Below are 18,379 nucleotides of genomic sequence, written 5' to 3' on the forward strand. Positions count from 1 at the left end.
ATGCCTGTCTTTGTTCAGACTGCTATAACCAAGTACCATGACATTGGTGGTTTATAAACAACAGAAGTTGATTTCTCACAGTCTGGAGGCTGGAAATCGGAGGTCAGAATGCTAGCACAGTCAGGTTCTGGTTAGTACCCTCTTCCGGGTTGCAGACTGCCATCTTCTCACGTGTCCTCACACATTGGAAACAGGGTCAAGGAGGTCTCTGCGGTCCCTTTATAAGGACATTGATCCCATTCATGAGGACGCTTCCCTCAGGACCTAATCACCACCCAACGGCTCCACCTCCTAACAACCATCACCTTGGGGGGTTAGGATTTTTCAACATGTGAATTTGGGGGAGAAGGTTCACAAACATTCAATTCATTGCAAATGCCTTTAATGGACTTGCTCATAAAATATAGTCCCAGGAAAATAACCATGTTTTTAACAGTTTAAAATTCGATTTTAAAATAATACCATATAATGACATTAGGAAGATGCTTAATAGTTACGCCATGGCTATTGTATGGAAGTCTTGGACCATGCCAGATACTTTCTGTGGATTCCTCATCTCAATCTTCTGGATGATCCCATGAGGAATGTCCTGTTCTTGTTCGCATTGCGTAAGTGAGGAGATGAAGTGACTTGTTCAGCCCCTGAGCTGGGCTCAAACCCAGACCATGTGGTTCCAGGTTATCTCCTCCAGTTGTATGCTTTCTGCCTTGGTCCACAGACACTTTTGAATTCTGCATTCACGTATTATTTATAGATCTCACGGTTGTCTTTCTAGTGACTGCCTATTAAAAGGGAGTTGCAGCCTATGCTGAAATCAAGTTCTTAAGTCAACACCGGGTCCCAAATTACCCTTGAAAAACCCCTGGTCCCCTTCCAGGCATGGCACCTTTTCTTCCCATGCTGGTTCACATCTGTTGTCCATGCGTTTGTCCGTTGATGGACCTTTGTGTGTTTCTACCTTTCGTCTATTATGATCAATGAGTCTGTGAACATTCATGGATAAGGTTTTTACATGGACATACGTTTTCATTGCCTCGTGGGTCTATACCTAGGAAGGGAATTGTTTTCTGGTGAGGTTGTTGTTCTGTGAAAACAGGCCTGTCCCGCTGATACAGTTTCTCTCTTCTTTCTTGCCACGTATATCGTGTTGAATTCAAAGAAGTTAAGTTCAAGGAAGTAGTGAGTCTAGGATGCTGAGCAGCTGGTGTGCCAGTAGCAGAAAGAAGCCTACTCCTGGTGGGGGGCCAGTGTCAGATCAGATGGCTCTCCAGGTGTGCCTCTCCTCTCTCCCTTAGGTACAAATCCTTGTGCCCAGACACTTGGCCGCACTGGCAGGGGCCTCCAGCAGAGGGCGTAGAGCGGCTGATCAAGTACATTGGCTATAAACCCGAGGACTACAAATTAGGGAGGTAAGTGGCTGGGAAGTTGGGGTCGAAATGTTTTGGGCATTGATCCATATCCATCTAGAGCCTGGAGATGCGTTTTTCAGGAGTTGACGTAGATTTCCAAGCAGATACTTTCATCCACTCCATTTAAATGCATCTCTTTAAAGAAACAGCTCTCCTGTGTGTCTCTTTCACTCTCAATTCTTCACGCACACGCACAACTCTCCATTGCACAACACTTCTGACACCAGCTGGATGTCCTACAATTTACCCCCATTCTGACCCTGTCCACCTGGAGGTAGCGTCAGATACTGCAGGTGAAGGGGCCCACGGCAGACACCGGTGCCACGGCCAGGTTGTTACCTGTGTTTCTGACTGATTGGCTATAAACCGGAGCTTCCCGCAACCCCCTCCTTGGGTCCAATTAATTTGCTAGAGCAGCTCACACAACTCAGGAAAACATTTTACTTAGATTACTGATTTATTCCAAAGGGTTATAACTCAGGAACAGCCAGATGAAAGGGATGCAAAGGGCAAGGCATGCGGGAAGGGGCGGGGCTTCCACACCCTCTCCAGGTACACCCAGAAACTCCAAACCATGTCCTTTTGGGGTTTTTACAGAGGCTTCATTACAGAGGCATGATTGATAAAGTCATTGACCACTGGTGATTAGTTTAACCTCCAGCCCCTCTCCCCTCCCGGGAAGTGAGGCTGAATGTTCCTACCTTCTAATCATGTGGTTAGTTCCCCTGGCAACCAGCCCCCATCCTTAGGTTACCTAGAGGCTTTCCAAATATCATCTCATTAGCATAAACTCAAGTGTGGTGTGATCAAGAGGGTTTTGTTATAAATAATAAGACACCCATTTCACCATTATCATTTTGAAGCTATTTCAGGAACAAAAACCAAATATAACCAAAGCCCCTATTGCTCTAATGACTTAGTAAATGACAAGGGTTTTGTGGGCTGTGACACTGAAACACAACAAAGGCCAAATATCTATTTCTCATTATAAATCACAATATGACAAGCTCTAAATGGTTAGAAGGGCGATTTTGCTGCCTATTGGAGAAGATTAAGTTATGAACAAGGCCTGTGTTCTATGCCTGATGGGTGGGGGAGGGCCAGAATGAGCCTCTTGGCTTGAAAAATGAGGGGACTAGGGTGGCTCTCCTAACCTCTGTGCCTAGAGTCTTCCATGGTTCAAACGTACCAGGATGTCTTAGAGGAGATATTGGGACTTCCGTGACGTGAAAGCTCAGACTGGAAAGTGCTGGTGTAGAACTCGGAGTAGCATTCCTATAGAGTCGTAGTTGCGAGTGAACTTTCACACACATTGAAGGCGTGGAGGCAAAACTTAATCAGGGGGAAGCAGGAAGATTTTAGTCTATTAGTCATTTTGATCAGGGTTCATTTGGTTATAAGGCCTGGTGCCCAAACGTGAAGAGGATTCGTTACCAGGACGCAGATTCCAGCTTCAGGGACCTCTCTGCCTTTGCATCTGTCAGTGGACTTGTGCTGCCAACTCCTAAGTCCCACTTGGACCTGGCCGTCTGTGGCCACTCTGCCCCATCTCCATCTCTATGCTTCTATTCTGGGCCCTTCTCCTGAGGGGAATCCGGCTTAGAACTTCCTGAGGGAGGCTAGGCCATGGAGGTTAGAGGGGGGGATCTTTCCCCATTCCACAACCTCTGATGAGGAAGTGGGATCAGGTGGCATAACATTGCTATAAACCCCCCCTCACCCCCGTCAGGGGCTGTCCTGGGAAGTTTCCCTCAAAGGGTGGGTGAGTGGGGCAGGCAATGGAGAGCAATAGTTAAAATTTAGCTCTGCTAATTGATGGGATCTTCTTTTAAAATTAGACTCAGTCTTTCTCATCACTTTTAAAAAATTTTATTTTATACTTACAGTCGACATTCAATATTATTTTACATTCGTTTTAGGTGTACAGCCTAGTGGTCAGATATTTATATAATTTGTGCAGTGATCACCCTGCAACATTAGTGACTATATTCCCTATGCTGTACTTTACATCCCGTGATTTTTTTGTAACTACCAATTTGTATTTCTTAATCCCTTCACCTTTTTCACCTGGTTCCCCAACCTCCCTCCCCTCTGGCAACCATCAGTTTGCTCTCTGTATCTGGGTCTGTTTCTGTTTCTGTTGTGTGGGTTTTTTTTTGTTGGTTTATTTTGTTCTTTAGATTCCACATATAAGTGAGATCATGTGGTGTTTGTCTTTCTCAGTCTGACTTATTTCATTTCTGTGTCATCACTTCTTAAAGCCCAGGGAAATAACTTCAGGTTAGGATGGTGTATTTGTTTTCTAGGGCTGTATAACAAATTGCCACAAACTAGCTGGCTTAAACCCACAGAAATGTAGTCTCTTACAGTTCTAAGGCTAGAAGTCCAAAATCAAGGTGTTGGAAGGACCATGCTTCCTCTGAAGGCTCTGTGGGAGGATCCTTCCTTGCTTTTTCAGCTCCCAGTGGCTCCTGGCATTCCCCAGCTTGTGGCCACATCACTCCAATCTCTGCCTCCATCTTCACACTGTCTTCTCCCCTATGTCTCTGTGCGTTCTTTTCTGTCTCTTATCAGGACACGCTTGGATTCAGGGTCCACCCTAATAAGCTTATCTCCATCCTTACCTTGATTACATCTGCAAAGACCTTATTTCCAAATAAAATCACTTTCTCAAGTTCTGAGTGGACATGAATTTTCGGGGAACACTATTTAACCCATTACGAGATAGTAACTGAACCAACTAATAGTGAAAACACTCTCGGCTGCCCGTCTCAGCCCAACATGGTGATACCAGCACAACGAGGTGGTAACACTGCAGACCCCAGGTCCCCGCCGGAGCTGGCGGAGCTCGTGAAGTGGCTGCAGGAGCTGGTGGAAACACTGGCAAACTTGGAGAGACAGAGCGATGTTTTTGAAGGAAAGCTGCTTGGAAGACATGCAGATGTCTGGCAATACTATTCGTGGCTGGGATAGGTGTGTGAACAACCACAAAAACTCCAATAGCAAAAACCACCAAAGGAACCAGAAGTTTAAGGGAAGCTGAGCGACTCATCAGTAAATCCTCAGTTACTTCAGCAGCTGCGTAAGTGCATTGGCAGGAGTTCAGGACCAGCTCATTGAAAAGAGGGAACCAGGAAGTGGGACGGAAAGTGACACTTCCCCAGATTTCCACAATCAGGAAAAGGAGCCCAGCCAGGAAGACCCTGAGGGTTTGGATGGTTCTGTGCAGGGAGTGAAACCTCAGAAGGCTGCTGCTTTGACTTCCTCAGGGAGTCATCACAGCGGTCATACAAAAATGAAAGAATGAAAAAGCAGCACAGGACTGATCTGAAGTTAAACCAACAACACCCCCCCCACCCCCGCCCCCATAAGCTATTAGAAGACTCATCAGTGCTGAAGCTTCCAGGCTGTAGAGCCTTGCCTCCCTCCTCTGACTTCACAAAGATAAACCTCCCTCACCTGAGTCTGTCACCACCCACCTCTGTGTTCCCAGACCCAGTGCCTGTGACTGAGTAGCTCTGAAATGTGACAAGTCATTTCAGTAAGGCCACATCGGATCATTGACTTCGTGTCATTTTTAGTAGGAACACCAAGAATGGGGTTATAATCCCAGCAAGTTGCTAACTGAATCTCTCTCTTCTTAGAGGGAATGTCTTCCCCCCCGCAAACTGGCTGGCATCTGTTTCATCTGTGATATCCATTGAGAAATGGTCTCTGCTTTTGTTTCACGCTGTGTGGGGGCAGAGCCCCAGAAAGTAGTTTCCAGGCTCTCGGCCTCACGTGGAAAGGTGCTGGCTCAGGTAGTAAATGGCCATCAACTGTGATTGGATGGCCATCAGCTGTGGCTAGTTGGTTGTCAGCTGTAACCAGTGAGCCATTGGCCACTAATATAACTGACGTGGCTACGCGAGCAGCAAATGGGGGGCTGGCAAGAAGATGGTGGCTGAGCTAGCAAGCGCGGATTGTAGTTAGGATGGTGGGTTGTGGACAGTGTGGATCCAGCCTCCAGTGAGAGTATAGTGCTGCTAGCAAGAATATACTAGTATGACTCCCCCATCTATGGCTCCGTGGGTGTTTCTTTTTGGCCTCACCGTATCCTATGTTCTTATGTGGGGAGCGGGAGCAGAGAGCCCGCAGGCCGCCCTGCATGACACGCTGAAAGTAGAACACAGGTCATATTTCAGAGGGAGGCTGTAAATATGCCAGCATTTTTGTATTTTGTTTGTGTTTCATCATTTTTCCGCTGTTGTTTTTACCATCTTGTTTTCTTTTGGGCCTTTTTGTAATGCCCTTGGTACCGCTGGTACCTTCCTGCTGACATATCTGATCATATTTCGTGGAGTTGCCAATATTCTTAACTGAAAGTAATTGGGTTTACCATAAACAAAATGGGGAATTTGGCTCTGTTTTTTTTTCCAGGGGAAAGTTACAGAGTATTTAGTACTTACCTATCTTAAATCGTTCTGAGTTGCAAGCAGTTTCTTGTTCAAGGAATAAGAAAAGCTGAAAAACATGTTTAAATCAGTCCTTTTAAAATCAATTTTTATTCTTTTGTATGAATAAAATTTCACAGGCTTTAACTTTTCATTGCTTTACTTTTAAACCTGAGTGGGTTTTTCTTTTTTTTTCATTTTATTTATTTGTATCATGCCTAATGAAAATTTCTTTTTTCATCTTTTCTCTCTCTGCTATTTGCCTAATTAAATATTGCTCTTGAAATCATTAAAGCATACAGAAAGGCTCCAACTTGTACCCAAAGCTGATAATATATGGAGTTCTTGAGTAGAGTGAAAGATAGAATCAAAGAGCGCCATCAGTATCCAACAGATCCCCCTTCCTACGGGGGTGACGGGCCGAGGAACTCTGATAATTGTTACCTGCCGCTGAAGCAATGGTCACCTAGTTAGCTGCATATTAGAATCACCTGGGAAGCTTAAAAAAATATGGCTGCTTGGGTCCCACCCCCAGACACTCTTGACTAGAGTACAATCTACTTAAGGGGGTATCCTTTCAATGAGTCCCTGGGCTTCTGATAGGAAGCCAAGTGGAGATCCCCTGCATTAGAAGACTGGATGGTGTGATTTAAATCCTATGTTGTAAATCAGTCTACAGGATGAGATTCGGAGCTTTACCTTTCGTTTGACTGTAATCACAGTCTTTAACTTCTGCCCAGATCTTTGTTAGAAAAAATATGTTCCATTTGTGATAATGTGGGTAGAGTTGAATATGGGTGGAGTCTATTATCAAAACAATTTCACCTTGTCAGATATGCAAAAGCTTTCACTCTTGTTCTCAGATAAACTTTCTTTAGGAAAAATAATAATAAAACATTCTTTTTTTTTTTTTTTTTAACTTCTAGAACCAAAATATTCATTCGTTTCCCCAGAGCTCTATTTGCTACTGAAGAGGCCTTTGAATTTAGGAAACATCAATTAGGTATGATTTTTTTTTTCCTGCCCTGATTTCAATAGAATGTGAAGTGAACACGCTTAGCTTGGGATACATCTTAAACATGGTATTTGATATAACGTTCCTGGCTTTGGAAACCAGGAACAAGATATGAGAAAGTGGTAAGATACACGTGATTATATGCCTTTAATGGGTGTTTGGAGATCCTCGTGGATGCACACAGAGGCTTCACCACTGCAGGGCTGCCCCAGTTTTAGTCTGGATCCAACTCTGTTGTGCTACACGAGGACCTAAACCCATGGGAGTCCATTGCCATTACATGAAGGTTTTAGAAACTTGGTTTGTATGAGTATCCGTCGTCCGAGGGTGTAGCTTCAAAGCCTACAGCCAGGGTGTTTGTTGCGAATGGTAATTAGATGGGGGGTGAAGGAGGGTGGAGAATGGAAAACAATAAAAAACTCCTGGGCCTGAGGCAGGTCTCCCTTGAAAGTGAAACTGGTCTGTTGAGGACTCAGCTTGAGTAATCTGAGTGTTTGCTGTGTGCCAGTGCGTACCCACTCGTTGGTACTCATGTTCTCATTGTATCGTCAGAACAAACCTATGACGTGATATTACCTCCACTTTATATTCGGGGAAACGGGCCCAGAGATGTGGGTAACTTGCTGGAGGCCACACAGCTAGTCAGCAGCATAGCTGGGCTTTGAACGTGGGTCTCTTTGGCTTCAAGGCCTGGACTCCTAACCATTGTGCTGCATGGTTTCATTTTTTTGACCCCAGTGGGTAGTCATCAGCCGGGTCTGGTTAATGGACTGCAGCTGGCTGTGGGGGCCTGAGTCAGCATTTCTAACCAGCTCCCAGGGGTGTGACACTGCTGGTCTGTGGGACCCTCCTGGAGGAGCTTGGCCTGGGGTGGGACCTCAGGCACTGGGAGGAGGAGGTGGAGCGTGTGTGGTCCCCCAGCCCTGCAGCTGCGTTGCCTGGCAGCCAGCAAGTTTCCTTAGTGCGCAAGCCTGCATGCCCGTTGCTAAAATGTGCTGATGTCTGCCTAGCAAGGTAGGGTGTGAGGATGAAATATAACGCCTCACAGGAAACCAGGGCCCCACAGCCCCTTTAGATGGTAACTCGGTTCCTTACTCTGGGGGAAGGAAGGCAAAGGGAAGGAAGAACGGAAGCTTGTCATTGGACAGCTTCTGACCGCCAGGCTTACGATAACCTGCCCACTCTCATCTCTGCCCTGCTGCATGGGTTTCCTCTGTCTGCTCCGCACCGCACACCCCAACGCCCACTTCTCACGTCCCCTCTGAAGGTCACAACCACCAAGATGCAAGAACGAGAGCCATTTCACCAAAACTTTTGTTTTATTTTAAGTTGCGAAAATTCAAGCCACGTACAGAGGCTGCCTAGAAAGGAGAGTCTATGTGAAAAAGAGACAAGCAGGTAAGCAGTCAGCAGACATTTCCAGTTTGCGATGGGCCAGAACCCCACTGTTTTCCAATCAACTACCCACCTCCTGGAAGCACAGGCTCCCTTTGCTCGTCCTCTCTCCCTGCCTGTCCTTGAAACCTTGGTATGGGGTGGCCTTGGGGTCCAGTTCTGGGGCCTCTGCTCATTTTTACTCTGTTGACCAGAGATGATAATATATAACCTATATTTGTTCCATGTTTTATTTGATTCATAACATGTGCATGATTAAAGAATAATTTTTTAAAAAAGTTACCAACATCAGGAGTACCCTTGGATCCTTTCTGTCCCCAATCACTTCTCAGTCAGCCCCCCCCCAAACACACACACCACTCTTCTGATTTTTGCATTTATAATTCCCTTGGGTTTTTGTTTTTTTAAATATAGTTTTACCATCTATGAATGCATCACTCAACACTAGTTCTAGGCTGGCATGTTTTGAACTTAATAAATTATACTGCTTGTAGTTTTTGCAACATTTTTACACTCTAAGTTGTTTTTGAAAGTCAACCAGTAAATGTGTGTAGATTTAGTTATTCATTTTCATAGCTACATAGTATTCCACTGTATTAGAGGTCAGCATTCTTTTTCTTAAAGGACCAGACAGTAAATATTTTAGGCCTGTAGGTCATATGATTTCTGTTGAAGTTACTCAACTCTGCTGTCGTAGAATGACAGTAGCTTTAGGCAAATACATAAATTAATGATCACAGTGATGTTGCAGTTAAATTTTATTTACAAAAACAGGTGGCTGGCCCGAGGTCTGTAGTTTACTGACCCCTGTGCTATATGAGTTTTTCCCAAGCTAGCCATTCTGTTGATGGGCATTTGGGTTGTTGCCAGTTGGTTGTTTTTGTACCAGTTATGAGGAATAAAAGCATTTAAAAAATCTGAGTAACTGAGAAAAATCAGAAAAGCATTCCGAAAGTGGGAGACAAGCCAGAAATCTAAATTTTGTGTCCCAATTTGTTTATATACCCCAATTTTTAAATGTAGACAATTAAACATGGTGAAATAAACCAAGGAGTGGTAAGACAACTGGATATGCTATCACATGCACCACTCGTCCCCAGAAACGACCTTGGGAAACTCTGGTCCCCTCACATAATTTTGGGGCTTCCCTTGAAGCTTCCCAGAGCATCCTGGGGTTCGTCTGTCTCCCTACTTCAGCCTCCGTCTGAGCACCCCCAGGACGTTCCATCTCTGGGCTAGCAAAGTGCTTTGATGGGCTTGTAGATGTTTGTGGTATGGATGACCAATTCTGAAAAAGCCTTTTGTATTTAAATATGATTGTACTCACCTTCTAATGCCAGCAGTGAACTCTTTCAGCCATCAAACTGGAAGCCCACTGGCGTGGAGTCCTGGCTCGGAAGGAGATGAAAAGGAGAAAGTGGGCTGTGCGGATTATAAGGAAGTAAGTTCTGGGGTACAGGAGGGAAGAGAGGCCCTGCTCAATGCTGGCGCTCTGAAGAGGGTGGCCCTAGACTTGGTTTTTCGGATTTGTGTGGAAAGCTAATATTCCTTTTGGGATGCCAATCCTTAAGAATCCAGTCCCATCTCTTCCCTCTGAGCTCCCTAACTTGGGGGTGATTATAGCTCAGTACATTTCTAGTATCTCTTAAGAGTCTAGTTCAAAAGTCACAAAGTCAAGTGCCCTCTGATGCCAGGCGGGTAAAGTGAGTCTCATGAACTGGGATAAGACAGTAAGGTGTGGTGGGGACAATAAGGTGTGGCAGCAAACTGGAAATCTTTCCATCTCAGCCGACCACTGCCGTGGAGAAATGCCAGGTCAGCATTGCCAAATCTTTCGATTATTTTTCAAGGAACGCTGGAAATCTGGCTTCCATGTAATACCTCCCAATTTTTGTTGTTGTTGGCAACTAATTCAAGCTACTAAAAACAAAACAGAAAATAGTGTGGGTGAAACAGAACATATCTTCGGGGGCAGATCTGGCCTGCGGGCTACATTACTGGCTCTGGCCTATGGGACCATCTAAAGAATCTCCACCAGTTGGCTTCCTCTGAATCAAACAAATGGGGAGAGAATGCAAGTCTCGGTGAAGAAATGGGACAGAAACACCAACAAAATCCTTTCCTGTTTAGGTTCATAAAGGGATTCATCAATCGATACAAGCCTCTTTGTCCTGACAATGAGGAGTTTGTCGTGTTTGTGCGGAAGAAATACATCTTGAATCTTCGGTACTACATCCCAACGAATGTCCTGGATAAGAACTGGCTGATGCCTCCTGGGATCTTGGAAAACGTAAGGGCTCCACTGGGACTCGTGTTGCAAATGACTTGGGCACTGACGGAGCTTAACTTTTCTGTTTCTTTGTGCTGTCTCCCCTGGCTTGAAAGGCCGGCCTTAGCAAAGCACTTCTTTGCAAGGGTATTGCACAAGAAGTCGTAATATTCTTACTGGAAGTATAAAGCCATGGGAGGTCTGTTTACAGAGTACTTTTAAATGGTGTCAGTCCTTGATGGAGCCTTCCAGATGGGTTAGGTGACTGTCACAGGGTTTCTCTAAAGATGACCTGAGGACCCTCTGTGTCTGGAGTGCAGAGTGGGGGCTACAGTAAGATTCCCGGGTTCCAATCTGGACCCAGTGAGTCGGCATCTCTAGGAATTTCCTTTTAGTCAACTCCTCAGGTGACTCAAATACATTCACGTTTAAGAACCCCTAGCTTAGCAGTAGCGAAATTAGCGCAGGATTGGAAGATTAACTGCTTTGACTATAAAAGATTAACGTTGTACTTTAAGTTGAAGTAAACTCAGCTGTGCTTTCAAAGCCACAGCCCAAGACAGGGTGTGACTGAGGCAGGTGCAAAAGAAGTGTGTTCTCCACATAGGCATCCTATCTGCTCTGGAAACTGTGCAGAAGAAATCTGGTTCGAAAGTACTGCCGCGGGATCACAGCCGAGAAGAAGGCACTGGTAGGGACGCGGTGTATATATGCATGTGTGTGAGACGGTGGACTGGTGGAGAGTCAGGGGCTGGCCCTACAGCTGGGTGATCAGAGGTAGCAGTCCCCACCCACCAATTCACCTGTAAGCCAAGGGTCACACTAGGCCCAGGCCTCATACACGTTGAAAATTAAACGCATGTAGACCACGTAGCAGAGCCCTCGTTAAATGGCAGCTGTTATCAGCATCACTGTTACCATGGGAAAGTAACCCAGATGGCCCCTGCCCTGCAAACGCAGGACCCTTCTCTGCTGGAGGTCTGGTTTTGTTGACGCTTATCTTCAGGTCAGCAGACCTTTCCCATAAAGGGCCAGAGAGAATACTTTAGGCTTTGTGGGCCAGACAAACTGCGTTGCAATGACCCCACTCTGCCATAGTAGCCCCCAAGCAGCCCGAGACAACACATATCTGGATGGCAGGATTGTGCCCCAATAAAACTGACTTATAAAACCAGGCAGGAGGCTGGATTGGGCTCGCAGGCTGTAGTGTGCCCATCTCTGACCTAGAAGAAAGGAACTGCCCTCTGAAATTCTGAAAGTTTCAACCTCTGGCAGTATAATTTTTAGGGCATTTTGGCTAGAGCCAGGAATGTGTTCTGATTTCTATGCAGAAGTATATGACAAGGCTCCCACAGCTTATCCAGGAAAGTGATACCGTGGACCTTAACTCTTCTCTGTCCCAAAGAGCTCCGTGGCCACCATTTTTTTACTTTTCAATTCTGTGTGACCAGATGCAGCAAAAGGTAGTTACCAGTGCCATCTTCGGGGGAAAGAAAGAAGGCTACGGAAAAACTTTAAACCAACCGTTTGCCAACAGTCGGCTAGGTAAGTACACCTTGCCATGTATGTACTCTTTCCGTTTTAAAAAAAGTCAAAGGAAGAGGCTCGGCTCCATAGCATTTGCTGACGCCTGTTCCCCAATTGAGATCTTGGTCACAGAGGGACATAAAACCAGCAGATGCCAGTGGCTTTTGCACAGGGTGGTATTTAGTGACGATTCACTGTGTTCTGGTTCCTTCCCTAGATGAAGGAGATATTAATCCCAAAGTGCTTCAACTCATTAGCAATGAGAAAATCCAGGTAAGGAAGCGTGGGCCTGGCCTCAAACAGGACTCCTGTGTGGGGTCTGAGACCAGGGTCTGTTTCCTACATGGAGAGTGCCCGGAAGCACTGTGTGAACGGAGGGGTATGTGGGTGGCCAGACTCTCACCTGTCATGCTCTGGACAGCAACTAAGGCTGTGGGGACCAGGTGACGATTAGACATACCTGTTGCTGTTCTTATGGAACTTATCCGTCGCTTCAGGAGCTGTGTTTGGTTTTCTATGAAATTGAGTTAAATACAGAGGGTGCCCCAAAAAATGTAGACACATTTTAAGAAAGGAAAAAACTGTATTAACATTGTAATACTCAATATACACCGAAAACAAAAGATGAATACAAGTCACGTTTGACTCCTGCAATGACAAGAGGTGCTCAAAGTGGTTCCCATCAGCGTCCAGACACTTCTGATGACAGCGAACTACTGCTTGAGCAACGCTGACCAAAGTGTCCACTTGTACACATTTTTTTGGCACCCCCGGTGTAGCCATGAACTTGATCTTTAAACATCCCTCTTAGTGAGCAGTCTGGCAAGGTGCCTGGGCGCCCACGTGGGCTTAGCTGCTGTGCGAGCCCCACCAGGTTACGTAAGCTCTTGATGGCTCTCATGGCTGCTCTGTCCCTTTGATCCCCTGGGGAAGACACACCTGTGAGGCTGGAGTGGATTATCCTCTGGCTGTGAGGGCTTTCACTCCCACACAGCGTTGGAGAGGTCATCTCTGTTGACCTCAGAGCAAACCTGTGAGCAGGTGGCCATAACCTTGACTTCCTCACAAGAGCAATGCCTTAGGGAGAGCTAGAAAACAACATCTACCGAGCAGAGAGCCAGAGGAGAAAACACATTTATGCAAGATCTGGTTGAGCCTATGTGTGTGTGAGCGCTTGGAGTAACGTGGCCAGAGTCTGAGTAACAAGGAACTTAGCCCGCTGCCCCCTTCCCGCCATGAAGTACCCTCCCCTCGTAGTGACGGCAATCTCTTTGCAGTACGGTATCCCGGTCATTAAATATGACAGGAAAGGCTTCAAGGCGCGACAGCGGCAACTCATTCTTACTCAGAAAGCGGCTTACGTGGTGGAACTTGCCAAAATCAAGCAGAAAATAGAGTACTCCACACTCAAAGGTACGAAGCCAGCAATCTTAACTCATTGGATTGCCTGGCTCCTGGGCACACGAGTCATGAAGGTGCCTTCAACCCAAAGGCCTCCGTGTAGGGGGGCTGTCCAGGCCCAGCCTGGGTCTCTTATTCTGGCACAAATATCAGGGGTACCCTTTTCCCTCAAGTAACCAGGCTGGACGGCAGTCACCTTCCACAGTGACCTGTTTTTTCATTCAGCGCCTCTCTCTCTACAGCCCAATAGCACGCAGGTCCTTCATCCAACCGGGCCCAGCTGGGAGGAGAAAGTGTGTGTGTGTGGGGGGGGGGAGGGGTGGTTAGCGAGACCCGAGGCGTGCCTTTTCTGTATTAACGCCAAGTTGTCTAGTTCCTGGTTCCTAATTTTGGATCTGTCCTAAGGTGTCTCCACTAGCAATCTGAGTGACGGAATCTTAGTCCTTCATGTTTCGCCAGAAGTCAACAAGCAAAAGGTAACTGACGACCACCAGTCTCTGCTAGGGAGACTGCCACACACACTGCCGGAATGTTGACCACTGTGAAACCTCAGTAAGGGAGAGTATTTTTCTTTAAACCGCTACTCCTGACACGGCGTGTCCTCTCCTCTCCACCTCAGGGGGATGCCGTCTTACAGTGTGAACACATATTTGAAGCGGTTACTAAACTGGCCATGCTGGTTAAAAAGGAGAACATTGTAAATGTTGTTCAAGGAAGGTAGGTTGGTCCCATCTTCGGCTCCGGAAGTAATGCAATGTTAAAATGTTTATTTGCGGATCAAGGAAGAATTGAATCGTAGCCTGCCTCTCCCCATAAAATGAGCATTGCCTACAAGAGGAGGGGGGAAAGAAGCCTCTAGTGGGGTACCCGTGCCCTCTCTGATACGAAGAACGTCCTCCCTTGCCTTCTATGGGTTGGGCTCTGGGCAAATGAAGTCAGTGATTACTTACTGACGTAAGCCAACTGAGTGGTCTTACCATCCAATGTTGAAAGGAGGTGCTTATGTTCCTGAGGGAAGCTGCCACAAACTGAAGGCTGGGACTCTGGGCTGGAGCAGGTGACAGCCACACCTTTGCTGCTGAAACCTGTTTTTTTGGACACTTGGTTGAACACAGTGGGCCTCAGCTTTGCAGGCTGCTTCTAGACTGACTAAGGGACACGTGCTGAAAAGTCTCTAGGACGTCAGGGAAAAATACCTGGCATGTAGAGTACTTAATTCTCTCAACAACTCTGCAGTAGGTGCCACCTTCTGCATTTCCCAGGCACAAGGTGGTGACCCAGCATGCCACATGTCACCTAGCTGGTCAGGGATGATGGGCGGTTTCCCAAGGCCAGGCTTGGTTCTCATTCTCAGACTGCATCAGGCACAGCACCCTTAGCCCTGATGAGCTCATTCATGTGTGGAATGGGGAAAGAGACTTGGGTCCCTGGGACAGTGGTGTTTGTTTTACTGGACCTCTGAGGGACGACCTCGCCCACTATGAGAGCTGCAGCATGAAGATGTAGAAATGGTTCTTCAGACCTCAAATTGGCCCCTTGAAGAACTGAATGTGCTAGATTGATTTGCAGATAACTACAGAGACAGGTGGTAAGGTTCCCAGTTGTGGAAGTGGGTTTCTTCTTTTGATTATTCAAGTATGCAGTAAAGCTTCCTGTAATAAAACAGGAATTCGATCTTGAAACTAGTAAAACTGCATAAGTAAATTTCTTTTGCAGACCAAAGGCTGAAGGGGGAAAAATACTACAGTATGTCAATAATCCACTGTTTTGTCTATGTTAAGATTACAGTTTTATATTAGTCCTGGAAAAGAAGGCACAATAGTTTTCAACACTGGACCCGAAGAACAAATCTATAAAGATAAAAATGGACAGTTAACAGTGGTGAGTGCTGTTTGGGGAGGAGGGAGGTAAATGGTTTTAGATGAGAATAAAGATTAAAAGGCCACCAATTTCAGTCCTTCTATAGACTGAGTGCAATCCTAAGCTAGTTCACCTCTTTATTTCTGATTCTGCATCTGAAAAACAGGAAGGAATGGATGCTAGAGGTATAGATTCCAAACTGAATGAAAAGGGAAAGAAGTTTACCTACCATGTTTAGTTGTCAGTGAACCAGAAGTGGGCATTAAATTCTTCTCAGTTTTAAATGACAAAGCCCAACGTTTCACTGGCTGGGGAAGGCCTTAGGTTTTATCACAGTGGTTCTCAAACTCCACATTGCAATTTCCTGGTGAGCTTCAAAAAATTCCAGTGTTTGTATCTCACCCCCAGACACTGCGATGTAATTGGCTGTGATGTAGCTGGGGGGCTGGGCTTTGGAACCACTGCTGTCTCAGCGAGAAAGTCAAATGTGCTGATCCCACCAGCCCTCACAGGCAAGCAGTACACTGAGCTTGTTTTGATCCAATTTTGCCAGATAATATGTTAATTTTAACATATGAAAAGCTGAGGGGGCTGAATCTTTAAGATGTATTTTGTATATAAACCACGTATTAGTCATTATTTGATACAAACTAATTAGAAAATGGTCTATCAACAGGGAGTATCTCATGCATTTCAGTTCACAAACATTTAACGAGGATAGTGTTTTGTGAATGTAAAGAGTACACAAAAGTGTCTTTTATAACGTAACTGGCCCTACACACAATTAACGCCTCTGGGATAAGTTAGACTATTTAAGCATGATTTTCAATGTAAAATAGAAGGTGATTTTTCGGTTTATATGCTCTTCAAACGTCCACCCCTAAGATCGAGTACCTCTGGGAGTCACACAGCCAATCTTCCTGCCTGAATGGCTCAGGCGGACGATGCTGAAGCCCTCAGTGAGCCCATTTCTAAACGTGGCTCCTCTTGTGGGAGCCGGGGCAAGAGAGATGGTGTGGGTGGTGGGGCTGGCTTCTCACAGCTCATCCACACCTACCTGAGGATGCTGGCGGTTGTGGTGATAACTGCTTCCTTCTGAGGTGAGCAGCCTCCACACCTAAGCGTGGACTCTCCCCAGGTGTCGGTCCGCATGAAGTCCTGAGAGAGGATGACGTCTGACTGAGACAGTACCCAGGAAGCAGGAATTTGAGCCGGTTTGCTACACCTTCCAGGAAAGGTTACGGCAGCGCTAAGGAAAGAATCATCACCTTTGAAGAAACGGAGTGGCACCTTCTGCCAGAGCCCTACTCCAGCGTCCCAGGCGCCCTGTGGCACTAAGGGTCTTCTTCAGGGAGCCAACCTCAAGTCACCCAAGGAGGTGGTGGTTTTAAACGTTCCCAACAGGACCTACACTTGGGCACGTAAACCTGTCATTCTAAGGTAGGCAACAGATTCTCTCTACCTTTGTCAGACTGCTTCCAAGGCACAATGAAGTACTCTATCTGGTCGGAGTAAGTAAATGACATTTCACAAAGCTGTGGAATTTGAACTGTGGTTTCAATAAATGGAACTTAGAACTGGACCCACTTCCTTAGCAACAGATGGGCTCCTTTGGTTCCAGATGGTGAGCTGTGGCCCCTCCGACCCTACCGCCCCAGTGTTAAAGCGCTGGCAACATCGCTGATTCATTCAGCTTTTTCAGAAGCCCCGCATATTTCTGCTCAAAATTTCCTTCCAATGTTTAAATTCAATCACTACAGATAAAACGACTCCTCTTTTCTACCCTAAGCAACTTTGACTCTTTTGCCGCGACGGTCGGATACATCCGTAATTTTTATACATAAAAGTGTCATTTCTATACAAAGCAGCTCAAATTGTTATGAACTGCGTAAAATAGTCAAAATACCAACTTTTTGTTTTTTTGTGGATTTGACACATTTTGAAAAGAAAACCAAAAACAAACTTGAAATCAATCAATGCAGCAAAAGAGTTAAGGGGACAGAGTAGAAGATGCAATTCTGTGCCTCGTTCTCTTCGCTGAAAACTGCGCTTCAGTGGCTTTATTGCGCTGGGTGTTTCTGAAAAGACCCAGAAAACAGATTTAAGTAGAAGCGTTATATGTAACTTTTATTTTTACCTAGGTCCACAAACGCTTGTACAACATACTTCTAAAGCTTATTAGCATTTTTTTCATAGCACAAAGATTAGTGACACACAGATATGTAAAGACATATTCTAAGAGTCAGGGCTGACTGCTGTTCACACTTGAGCCCTGAATAGCTGCTGTAAGATACAAACACCCCCAAACAGAAAGTGGGTTACTCGTACAGCAACCAACCTGCTAAGCCATTGCAGGAGGGCAGCAGAAGAGGCTATGCCAGGAATTGTCTCAGGCACAGGCCCCCAGCCACCACAAGCAGATGGCCTATTTGAAAAAACAACTTGATGACAAAGGACCTAAAGCTGTTCCACTGTTTTCAATTGTAAGCGACTGCAATGTAATAAAACTTGACTCTTTACCAAATCTTAGACTCGTGTTTTACTTGGATGGTTCTTAGGTATAAATATTGACTTTTGTTTGCCTTTAGTGCCAACAGAAGAAAAATCAGTTCCTTGTAGAATAGATTCGGTAACAGAGCTGGACGATGTGCAGCTCACAGTGGCATTAACAACGGAATGTTTTGTGGATCTGTTCCTATCCCAGGGAAGCAAAGACTCAAAGCTATGAGTGCAAAGTTGGAGGAAAAGTGAAAGTAGAGAGACTGCCAGAAACATTAGCTCATAAGGTGTAGAAGCCCAAACAAATCAGATTGTTCCACACACGTACTCTTCACGTAAACATTTAAAAAACAATTATATGATGGCTTTTCCATTCCTACAGAAAACATCAGAACTGACATTCACTTTAACTTTCTAAAAAAGCTCAACCCAAACAGCTGGGTTGGTGTTTAAAACTCAAACAGTATAAAATATTTACAAAACATTATTTTTAAGCCCCCCCCCCTTTCCTTAGCACTTAAAATTCAAATGGCTTAATATGAAAGTTTCCCACACAGCAGTTTTAAAAAGC

The 18,379-nt window shown here is 45.6% G+C and overlaps 1 protein-coding gene and 1 pseudogene across 1 annotated transcript in view; both read left to right on the top strand.

The window, feature by feature from the left end:
- The window catches only part of MYO1H (myosin IH), a 49,681-nt gene extending 31,848 nt beyond the window's left edge, over nt 1-17,833 (top strand). Inside the window, exons 19-31 of the mRNA XM_074321620.2 lie at nt 1,296-1,409; nt 6,769-6,845; nt 8,187-8,255; nt 9,609-9,693; nt 10,383-10,542; nt 11,129-11,212; nt 11,973-12,066; nt 12,266-12,321; nt 13,326-13,461; nt 13,855-13,925; nt 14,069-14,166; nt 15,231-15,330; nt 16,448-17,833. Coding sequence (XP_074177721.2) covers nt 1,296-1,409; nt 6,769-6,845; nt 8,187-8,255; nt 9,609-9,693; nt 10,383-10,542; nt 11,129-11,212; nt 11,973-12,066; nt 12,266-12,321; nt 13,326-13,461; nt 13,855-13,925; nt 14,069-14,166; nt 15,231-15,330; nt 16,448-16,471 — 1,168 coding nt within the window. The 3' untranslated portion in view covers nt 16,472-17,833. The remainder of the gene's footprint in view (nt 1-1,295; nt 1,410-6,768; nt 6,846-8,186; nt 8,256-9,608; nt 9,694-10,382; nt 10,543-11,128; nt 11,213-11,972; nt 12,067-12,265; nt 12,322-13,325; nt 13,462-13,854; nt 13,926-14,068; nt 14,167-15,230; nt 15,331-16,447) is intronic.
- On the top strand, nt 4,191-4,925 carry LOC109461312 (chromatin modification-related protein MEAF6 pseudogene; annotated as a pseudogene).
- Nucleotides 17,834-18,379: the final 546 nt, after the last annotated feature.

Source organism: Rhinolophus sinicus, chromosome 9 (assembly GCF_057876585.1).
Source record: "Rhinolophus sinicus isolate RSI-liver-muscle chromosome 9, RSI-T2T, whole genome shotgun sequence".
Taxonomy (NCBI): domain Eukaryota; kingdom Metazoa; phylum Chordata; class Mammalia; order Chiroptera; family Rhinolophidae; genus Rhinolophus; species Rhinolophus sinicus.